The 12115-nt window shown below is 25.7% G+C and overlaps 1 protein-coding gene across 1 annotated transcript; it reads left to right on the forward strand.

Moving 5' to 3' along the window:
- Nucleotides 1-2806: 2806 nt before the first annotated feature.
- On the forward strand, nucleotides 2807-5086 carry OCT59_024255 (uncharacterized protein; the record flags this gene model as incomplete). The annotated part of the gene is made up of 5 exons (XM_066135301.1): nucleotides 2807-3034; nucleotides 3117-3189; nucleotides 3282-3386; nucleotides 3550-3888; nucleotides 3966-5086. 5 exons carry the CDS (start codon nucleotides 2807-2809, stop codon nucleotides 5084-5086), a joined length of 1866 nt encoding a protein of 621 aa, XP_065991336.1.
- Between the last annotated feature and the right edge of the window lie 7029 nt (nucleotides 5087-12115).

Below are 12115 nucleotides of genomic sequence, written 5' to 3' on the forward strand. Positions count from 1 at the left end.
AATATAATGAAAACGTGTTGGTCAAAGTAAAATTGCGTGGCTTTTAAGAATTTAGCAGCTTTTTAACTAATCATATTTGCTGCGCCACAGAGAAATTTGAAGGGTCTGTATGAATGATTTTCAGTGAAAAGACGAGTCAGATAATTTTCATGTCGATAAACATTAAAATGACATCTCGGTGAAATGAAGCTAGGTAATTTTTTCATATCGGTAAAATGGAAGTCAACAAAATGTAATCGGTTAATTACATAGCGGTGAAATGGCTGGCTATATATCGACATTATAACCTTTAGAGCAAGGCAAGGAACTTGTGCATTGACTGTTAAATGATGATTCTTTTCATCTAAAATTTGGGTTAAAGTCTGTAGGAGAATCATGGAGAAGTTATTTTATCAGCTTTGGATTCGGGTCAAATATCTTTTGTGTAAAAAACTCTGTTGTTTAACAAAGATCAAATAAATGATATGATTGCATTTTAATTACGTTAAAATTTATTTTTTATTAGGAAAAAGTATTTTCATAACAGATTGTTTTAGTCCCTGACAGGGTGTTCTAAACTGTTTAATATGTTAATATGAGGTAATAACTTGAAATTAAAAACAGGAGTTGTAACTGAATATAATAAATAACTATACATTGTATGTCGGTCAATTTTCCTACATGTATATTGATTTTTTTAAAAAATAATAATTTTGTAAATATATTTAATATAATATTTTATTTCTTTATTTAATAATAATAAAAAATTGAAAGAAAAAGAAAAAAAAATTAAAAAAAATTTGGGGAAAGAAAAAGGATAAAGAAAGAAATCGGTTTAAAAAAAGGGAAATTTCTAAAAAAAAGGAATTCGATAAAAATTAAGTACTGAAAAAAATTCTGAAAAAAAGGACCATAATTTTGTTCAAAAATAAAATAACATTACAGTTTAAAAAAAATCGAAAAAAATAATATAAAAAAAAAATCAGTCTTAAAGACTGAAACAATTAGTGCTCCTACCGGGTCAGATTTGGTCGGGTTTGGAGAATATATCCGACTTGACCTGGCAAAAATAGAAATGATCTGATTTTAACCCGACCCGAGTATATTTAATTCAAATGACCCGAGTTAAACCCGAAATTTCAGTAATTTTTATTGCTGATATATCAAAATATTTTTTCAAACATAATTTTTTCAATAACGCAAGGTAATTGATCTAAAATATGATCATGTAGGTCACACAACTTTTTATTATTAAAACAAAAGCTAAGCACGAATTTAAAGATATCTTCAATTCCTGTTTATTTATTGCTTTATATTTGAACTATAAAATCGAAATTGTATCACTTGCTTTAACAGAAATTTGACTATATTTTATGTCTGCCAGGACTCTAAACACATGCATGCTCTAATTGTATCTGCTTTAAGACTACATCTTTTTGCAGCTATCAAATCAGTTCCATCTTTCTACTGGAACGCTGGTTGCTTTATTAATTATCAAAATTGACTTATTAGTTAATGTAATATTAATAATTAATAATAATAATTTATACACATATTTGTAATTGCAAGGTGTCTAGCAATTTTCGCTATACTACCTCATTTATCTAACAAAATTATATAAAATTAATCAATATTAACGCATAATCAATATGTGATCAGTGATTTTAATGATCATCCGGGTCTAATTCGGGTCAAAACCCAAGTCAAAGAAATGAATAACCCGACCTGACGGGTCGGGTCATGCGGGTCACAGGTTATTAAAATTGTTAGTACCGACCCGATTTAAAATTCACTCGGTTAAATTATCCAGGTTAGACCCGAATTTTGCGGAGCACTAGCTATGCAAGGATTTTTAGTGATTACCAAGATTTAAACTTTCAACAAAAGGTAAGACTTTTTATGACCGTCACGCGCCAAGCCCATTTATTATATCAGAAGCATGTATCACACATCAAAAAGAACTTTTTAGACAAATCCAATGTTTCACTCTGAAGAAAATCTCATGCAGTCCTTTAGAAAAAAAAACTATTCCATTCAATGCCATCCATTCTAACGAGTTATTTAACAAATGGAACAAATCAACAAAATTATTACCTCGTTATAATATGGAATAAGTTACGATGTCACCTATAAAGCCAATTGTCATAGAACACTCATTACATGCCCTAAAAGTTCGAAAAATTTTCAAATTTCAAAATTAATTGATTTTTGAGTTAAAGAAATGTGAAGGGTATTTCAAGCCACAAAAACCAAATCAAATTACTGAATTGAAGAGTCAATTTTTAGCCGCTAAATGCAAAACTTATATATTTTATGAGTTGCTATCTTTTCTTTATCTATATTCCATTTCAAATTCAACACTTACACCATCAGAGTATAATTTTTACGTCCCTTATTTTTTTTTGCTAACAACACACGTAACCAAATACTAGAAAGGTCGATCTTAAGCAAATCGATCGTATATACTTTCAACCATAAATTTGTCCACTTTGCCCTTAACACCCAAACCTATTATCAAATACATTATTCCTACTCCAACATTAATAATATTCATACAATTTATAGTAAATTTTTTTTTCAAATTTCATTATGACGTTATTATATGAATGAAATTACTGCGTATTGCGGTACAAACATCGACTGATTGACTTTTTGTTTGGTAACAGGGTAATACAGGTAGTACCAAATCACTCTAATCACTCCTGTACGCTTGTACAACTATCATCGGAGAAAAAAAAATTATAAATAGGCAAACAATAAAACTTTCAACAATTTTTTTTTAAATTTTACTGTTAACTTATTAATCAATACATCCTATATTTTCAAAATGCAAGATACCGAGAATACAAATGAATGGGTTAATTGGATTGAGGAAGTTGTTGATAAAGAATATTTTAAATTTTATGAATACAAACAATTTAATAATATTCAATATATTGGTACCGGAGGTTTTGGAAAAGTATATCGTGCAAATTATAAAAATTCAGGAAAACTATTTGCGTTAAAATCTTTTTTAAATCTTAATAACATCACAGTGAAAGAGATTGTTCGTGAGGTAATTTAATATAAAATACATTCTTTTTCGTTTATGATTTTGTTATAATATAACATTTTAAAAAATTTGAATTTTATTTTAGTTAAAAATTCAACGTGAAGTTGATTTTCATGATAAAATTATTCGTTGCTACAGAATGACAAAACTTGAGTCAGGTATCATTAAGTTACCTTAATAAATAGTATAATATTCTTTTAATCGCAAAATCGCCAAATATATTTTATTAATTATTCCTTTTAATCATTAGAAGATTATAATAATTATTGGGTAGTAATGGAATACGCCGATGGTGGTAGTCTTCGAAACTATTTAAAGAAAAACTTTAAAAAGCTTACTTGGGACGACAAATATAGTATGGCATACCAGTTATCTTGTGCCATATTATGTTTACATAACGAAGGAATAGTGCATCGTGATTAGTATTATTTGTCCGTTTAATAATAATATTATGCTTGTATTACCTACTTATTTGAATTTATATATGTTTCTTTAATAGCACTCCTGTAATATACTAGTCTGTAATAACACAATCAAGTTAGCAGATTTTGGATTACCAAAAAGAATTGGAGCATCCAATTTTCAATCTAAATTATTTGGGATGGTCCCTTATGTCGACCCAAAAAGCTTTAGTGGACAAAGTAATAATAATAACCAATCCACACAATTGTACTTATTAAATGAAAATAGTGATATTTACAGTGTTGGAGTATTATTATGGGAGATATCTAGCGGACAACCTCCTTTTTATGTTGAAGGTGAACAATATGAAATTGGCTTAGCTTTAGAAATTTCACAAGGTCTTAGAGAAACTGTTGTTCCTAATACTCCTGAAGAATATGTAAAAATATATACTAGTGAGTAAAATTTTAGATTTTATATTTTTATAATTTGAATATTATTTTAACTAGTTTTGAATTACATTTATTTCTAGAATGTTGGGATGGAGAACCAGATAATCGTCCAAAAATATATCAAGTTGTTGATTGGCTAAATGCAATAATTACAAAATCAGATGTAATCATAGAAAACCAACAAATTTCAAATGAACGAGAACTTAATGAGGCTTCTATAAGTAATAATGATTCAGTATTACAAGTAGAATTATCTCAACTTATTCAAAATTTTGATAAAATAAATATAAAAGAAATTGATCCTATGATAATATTAAGTAAACAAAAAAATTTTCTAATTGAAGATTTTAACATTATAATTGATGTAATAAATGATTTTATTATTAAATTAAATAATAAAGGGCTAGAATGGAAAGCAGAAAAGCAGAAAACTATTGAATATTTTAATAATCATAATTTAGATTCACAAGAAATTTATAATTGGTTGTTAGACAATCAAAATAGTTTAAATCCTATTTTTATTCTTGGATATTTTAATTATTATGGAATTGTAACAAGTGAAGATAATGAGAAAGCATTTAATTTGTTCATTAATGCGTCAGAAAAAAATCATATATTAGCACAATACTTTGTTGGTGAATGTTATTTTTATGGAAATGGGACTATAAAAAATGAAAAATTAGCTTACAAATACTATAAGAAAGTAGCTAATAAAAATTTATCAAGTGGACAATTAAATATTGGTTGTTGTTATGATTATGGAATGGGTATTAAAAAAGATTTAAAAGAGGCATTTTATTGGTATGAAAAAGCTGCAAATAATGGAAATATAACGGCAATGTACAATCTCGGCCTTAATTATAAAGACGAAAAAGGCGTTAAAAAAGATTATGATAAAGCTTTTGAGTTATTTAAACAATCAGCTAAAGGAGGGTATTTGGGTGGAATAATGATGTTAGGATATTGTTATAATAAGGGTATTGGAACTAAAATTGATAAGCAAAAAGCATTTGAATTTTATCAAAATGCTGCAAATTTAGGACATAATGGTGCACAAAATAATCTTGCTATAATGTTTCAATTAGGAGATGGGATTGCAAAAGATATAGATAAAGCGATTTATTGGTATAAAAAGTCTGCTGAACAAGGATATGAATTAGCAAACAATAATTTAATAAAGCTTCAGAATAGTTTATTTTAATTATTAAATTATTTAATTTTATCTATTTTATATAATTATTTTATATATATTTTCTTTTATATTTAAATGACATTTCAATTTAAAATAAAAAATATTATGATAGAAATATTGGTCATGTAAAATTAACTTTTCGTTTCTTATAACATAACAATTTTGAAAATGACCTGGCACCTGGCAACCTGGCTTTTAATTTTTTTTTTGCGTGTAAAATTCATATGAAATGTTTTTAATTTTTTTGGAAATTTAACAAAAACAGACCTGGCTTTGTATGGCCTAAATTATATTTTTTTTAAAATGTAATAATTTAATGCTTGCATTCTTTTCTATTTTTTAAAAAATTAATTATAGGAAAAAATAAATCATAAAAAGATAATACTAACAAGGTGAAGCATAAATCTAAAGCTTAAATAAAAGAAAGTTGTTGCTTGCTAGCCAGTTATGATATTTTCTATAAAATGATTTTGATAAAATTGATTTAGCTTTTCTAACTTTTCCCATAAAAAAAAAAAAAGAATTAATTAATAGTTATCACAACTATTCTTATTATTAATAATTACAAAAATGTAATGATTACTGAATTTAGATTGAATAATATGCATTGCAACATTTCATTTCTAATTTACATTTTAGCATTACTAATTGTTCAAAATTTTTTCTTCTTTTATACAAACTAATTCTTCAATAATACTAGAGTTCCATATCTTATTTGAATAAAATATCCATAAAATGACATATGTTGTCTAATTAGTTTTATAAATAATTATTCATAACTAGTGATTTTTTTAATTTACCATTTATATAGGCGATTTTAGATTAAATTTTAGCAAGAGTAGAATAAATCTAAAACAATTATAAAGAAGTCATATTATTTTTAAGACTATCATAGTGGAAAACTAAAAATGAAAAAAAGAACTTTGCTGAATTATATCAAATTGTGCCCAAATAATAAACAAATTGTGGTCAAATCGTGCAAGTAATCGTTGAATTTTTAGTAATGTTCTGGGAACAAGACGACAATCTGGTAAATAATTGTTTACCTGCAGTTACTGCGCATTAAGATGATTGCAGATCAATTTTTCGATTAATCCGTTACGAAATTAATTTTTTATTTCATCACCTTAATACCCCTGAACTCCTTTTAACTACTAAATTTATTATCAAAAATGTTTAAACTCTTAACCATTTCGATAAAATATTAAAACAATATTATATATTTATATAACAAAGAAATATTTGTTCCTCATATATAAATAATTTTCAAATTCGGGACTATCACTGATGTACCATTCATATCAACTTTACCTTATAGAATATACTCAAAGCTTCAATTCAGCATTCTCACCCATTATAATAAATTTTAAGGTGAGCCTACAAAAAAAATCATAAAAAACAGTTAATAATCTGTTTCTTCAACCAAAAAATTCAAAAATTTTGAGGTTCAAATAGCATCAAAACTCATATTATGAAACAAAGTTGAACCCTAAAAAAAATGGTTAGAACAATATGTAAACCATTTTTCAATTTGATACAAAGTCAAGGTTTCAAAATAATTCTGAAACTTACCATGTCTTTAAAATTCCAAAGGTCAAACTAAAAAACATAAATTCATCAGGATAGCAAAACTTACTATTTTATAAAATCCAAACCCTACAAAAGAAAATAAAAAAGAAACCTATAATGTTTCTTTAAAAGTAAAGTTTTGAAGTCCAACTTCGAAACTTACCCATTCAGATACAAATGTGGAAAAATGATATTTTTTTTAAAAAATTCTCAAAATGTTTTCAAAACTTAAAAATCGGAACCGGAAAGAACAGTTAACGTTAATAACAGTTCATTAAGAGTAAATGAATTAAAGAAAACAAGGAAAAAAACTCACTAAAATTCGAAATGTTAGCTAGTGGCATTTTATTGAGAAAAATAATGAAAATGAATAACCTACGCCAAAACTGTACCCTATAAAAAAAAAGAAAATGAAGATAATGTTAGTAAATGTTTTTTTTAATTAAAGCATGATAAAAAATGTTAATTAAAAAATGATATACTTTTTTTTTAATCCAGCATCCAGAGACCAGCCACCAAACTATTATAAAATAAAAGAACAAAATATAAGTAAAAGATGTTTCATTTTTTATAAGTAGGAAAAAAAAACAATAAAAAAAATTTAACCACTTACCATAATTCTTGCATCCAAAGAGACTGGAGTGAGTTACAAGAGAAAAAAAAAAGAAATTATTTTAACGTTAAAATTTGTGAAAAATTAAAAATGTGAAATAAAAAGACTTTTCCGAATTTAGAATAGAAATAAAAATTAAAACATTACTAAATGTTTCGTTAAGAATAAATAACCTCACCACAATCATTTCAACGACATATTTGAATTTTTATAAAATGTGTTAATTGATGAAAATAAAAATATTCTTAAAAGTTTTCTACTGATTTTCTTCTCATAAATTGAAGAAAATTTTCATTCACCAATTAAGTGAAACTAATTAAAAAGAGGGATGATGATTTTATGGCTAATAAATGTAAGTTAATACATTATCAAATGGCACGAGTAATAATTTTTTTAATTTTTGAACGAGATTTCGATGTTATTTCAATTGTTACATTGTCACAAGTTGTGTGTTATATTACTATTATATTAGGATCTTAGAATTCTTAAAATGTCTTGGTGGTATTTATCGATTTAGCTAAAATTTAGTAAATAAAGAATTCAAGTTTTGATAAATAAACTCCTTTTAATTATTATAATTATTATTATCTCATTGTAATCGAAACTTTGGAAACCTAATAAAATTTGATATTGAATTGTTGAATAAGTGCAATTACAAAGTTTGAAGGGTGCTTTATAATTCTGTATAAATTTTAAATTTTTTTGTGAGAAAATATTAATACTTATATCATCATTATAATTTGAACTTTCCCAAGACGGACATCTTAGTCTGAGTCTTAGAGACAAACTTCTATTAATATAATAAATTAAATTTTCGGATTTATTATTATCCAATCAAAATTCGATACGTTTTAATTTAATTATATCAAGATACTTAATTCCGAACATCAAAATAATCATCGATATTCCTAATAATTTTTTATAATTAATAATATCATCAAATAATAGTCTTATTCATTATTGTTCTTGATGAAATTAATTGGATATATAAATTAAAAATAAAGATGGATGTTGCTATAATAATAAAGGTCCCTATTAAACTTTTTTTGTTAATAATGAGATTATAAGAGAATTATAGAAACATTTAATTGTCGTTCTTAGTAATTTTATATCTAGAATAAATACATTATTTATCAACGGATCTTTCCATTTATTAGCTCAAAGTAAAATAGACATGAATATAAAGATTCTTCCAAGATTTCTTTATGTAATAATAATTCAATACAATTTTTGGAAGTTACCTCTTGTTATTCTTTTTATTTAACTAATCTTAAATTGTATTTTTTTTCTTTTGATTTTCGTAAAAACTTTAAATGCTTAATTTGTTTAATACGTGAAATAAAGTAAATATGATCAGCGCTCACTAATTCATTACACGTGATTAAAGTCACATTCTTTTTTAGTGTACCTCTGACCTGTGTAATTTGTGTCCGTAAATTAAAAAAATAATTTTTCCATAATAATATTATGTACATATTCAAAATGTCAGAAATGAATGAATGGTTTAAATGGATTGATGAAGCTATTTCTAAAAGCATATTAAACATTACGAATATAAATATTTTAAAAATATTCAAGAAATTTGCATCGGTGGTTTTGGAAAAGTTTATCGTGCGAAATGGAAAAATCTACCTAAATATTTTGCATTAAAATCTCTTAATATTTATGAAGGAGCCATTAAAGAACCCGGGCGTAGTTGCTTCTGATATTGCTAGTTAAACATAAGTAGTATTTGACATTAATGGATTTGGATGTGTATCATCTTGAAGTTTGTTTCTTGAACCATTTTCGTTTGAATGATTTTCATTTTTTGATGATTTTACTTCCATTTTTAAATATTCAATGTAACTGACTTTACCTTTTTCAATGAATTCAATTAAACTAAAAAAAAGTAATTACACCTTTTCAAGTTTTTAATCTTTTCATCCTTTTTGTCTAATTCCTTTTCCAGCTTTCTATTTTCATGAAACCTTTTATAATAAAAAAAAGTGTAAAATAAAAATCCATTATCCAATTATAAAAAATAACACAAATTATTTTTTTGAGAATGAGTTTTTGAGTCGCTATAATATCATTTTTTATTTCGAGGTAAAATTTTTTTAACCATGATTTTTAGGTGTAAAATGAAAAATATCTAGTTTGAGGAATAACTTGTCAACAAAACTTTTATCCCTGATTATATTAAAAGAAATTAAATGTTTTACATTAAAATAAAATTAATAAGTTGTAAAGAGAATTCAAGTATTATTAAAAGAAAATCAGGATGGTAGTCAACTTTACAGTATAGTCTAACATAAATTGTCTTATAACATGTAACAGTTGTAACACCTCTTTTATAAGATTGTGTAAAAGATGTAATTTAACTTATTAAAATTCTGAAATGATATTGGTTAGTGATTTTGACGGACTGATATACAGTCTAATTATACCTTTTATGTCAAATATTTTTTTTTTACTGATTTTATTGATGCGCGGTTTAAATTGTTATATAGTAACAAAATAATATGTAACGCGTCTCCACAAGTGATGACTCATAATTAATAAAGATTGAAGTTTAACTACTTTAACTTATTAAAATATTGGTTGGTGATTTATATACAGTTTAATTATACCTTTTATGTGCAGTATAAACAATAGACTATTTTTTACTATTTTTCCATTTTTGCAAGTCCGCAAGAGTTGATTACAATATTAGTATAATTTATACTTTTTATATGAAAAGCTTGTGCAACAAAAAAAAATATTTATATAGTCCTTTTTTCTTTTTTTTTTATTACACATCCTCTTATTCCAAACATCCTTCTATTCCACACATACACATCCACTTATTTTTTTCCTCCTTTAGAGAAAGGTAACAAACTTTTTTCGCGCAAATAAATATTTTTGTTTTTTTTTTACGCGAAAAAAATAATATTCTTCCTTTCTATTATTCTTGAGAAAGGTAACAAACTTTTTTTTGCGCAAATAAATATTCTTATTTTTTTATTGCGCAAAGAAATAAATATTCTTTCCGCAAATATTTTTATTTTCATATATGTATTTTTTTTATCCATTTAAATAAATATTTTTTTTTTTTACACAAATAATTATCTAGGGTATACCATTTATTCCAAGATCAGGACAACAAATGTTGAACAATAAATAAGTATTACTCCTAATATGATCAACACAGAGATAAAGTCTAGAAAGGTGAGAAACGTTAGACTAGACTAACCTACTCAAGAAGTCAACCAAAGGATAACATCTCCAAATCATTGTCATCAAGACCCAGGTTCTATAACAAAATCAACTGGAATTTATTTATCACATTTAGTACATTTGGTGAGTTATTGTGTTTAAATTTAAAAAGTTTGGGCTTTAATTGCAATGAAGGCTTTTTTACGATTTAGTTCATGGGTCTGCTCACGTATGTATATGTCTAAGGTTTTCCAAACTTGCTTAGGCTTATTTGTCGGGATTCTTTGTGAGTCTAGATGAAATCTGGTATATGTGCCTGAGTAAGCGTGAATGAGCATTCTGATATCAGCCTAGTAATTCAATAACTCATTTATCCGAGTGATCATAGGATAACCTTTCTCTTTAATCTAGATTATTATTTTCCTTGCGCAAGAAATCGGATTTAATTTAATTTATCACATGTGGTACATTTGGTGAGTTGTTGTGTTTAAATTTAAAAAGTTTGGGCTTTAATTGCAATGAAGGCTTTTTTACGATTTAGTTCATGGGTCTGCTCACGTATGTATATGTCTAAGGTTTTCCAAACTTGCTTATGCTTATTTGTCGGGATTCTTTGTGAGTCTAGATGAAATCTGGTATATGTGCCTGAGTAAGCGTGAATGAGCGTTCTGATATCAGCCTAGTAATTTAATAACTCATTTATCCGAGTGATCATAGGATAACCTTTCTCTTTAATCTAGATTATTATTCTCCTTGCGCAAGAAATCGGATTTAATTTAATTTATCACATGTGGTACATTTGGTGAGTTGTTGTGTTTAAATTTAAAAAATTTGGGCTTTAATTGCAATGAAGGCTTTTTTACGATTCAGTTCATGGGTCTGCTCACGTATGTATATGTCTAAGGTTTTCCAAATTTGCTTATGCTTATTTGTCGGGATTCTTTGTGAGTCTAGATGAAATCTGGTATATGTGCCTGAGTAAGCGTGGATGAGCGTTCTGATATCAGCCTAGTAATTCAACAACTCATTTATCTGAGTGATCATAGGATAACCTTTCTCTTTATTTCTAGGTTATTATCATCAAGATCCAGGTTTTCTGTATTTATCAATTCTATTGATATATTTTTCTAATATTAATTTTATTATCAAGACCAAGGTCTCCTTACACAAGAAATCCATAACAAAATCAACGAATTTATTTATCACATTTGGTACATTTGGTGAGTTATTTTGTTTAAATTTAAAAAGTTTGGTGGCAAAAAATCACGTAAAATATAATTTTTTAGAGTAATTTAACCCAGGTTATTTAACCCAGGGGGCAAATTAGCAATTAAAAAGTCATTAAGAAATTTTAGCTTAATATTAACCAATTTCCACTATATATTCTGTAGTATTAATAGGAATTAATAAATTAAAACCAAGTTTAAATCGTAGCAACTTATAAAACCATGCTTAATTATGTTTACATTATATAAATTTTATACTTAAATAATTTATAATATTTAATTCAAAAAGATTGATTTTTATCGCAACTTCCATTATTTTTATTTTTTCATTATCAAATTTTATAATAACAATAATAAAAAATAAAAAATAAAAAGTTCATTTCAAATATTCACATTAGTAACTGGATTAGTACCAATATTCCATGTAAAATCATTATTTAAATCTTTTTCATG

The sequence above is a fragment of the Rhizophagus irregularis genome, chromosome 4 (genome assembly GCF_026210795.1).
Source record: "Rhizophagus irregularis chromosome 4, complete sequence".
Lineage (NCBI taxonomy): Eukaryota > Fungi > Glomeromycota > Glomeromycetes > Glomerales > Glomeraceae > Rhizophagus > Rhizophagus irregularis.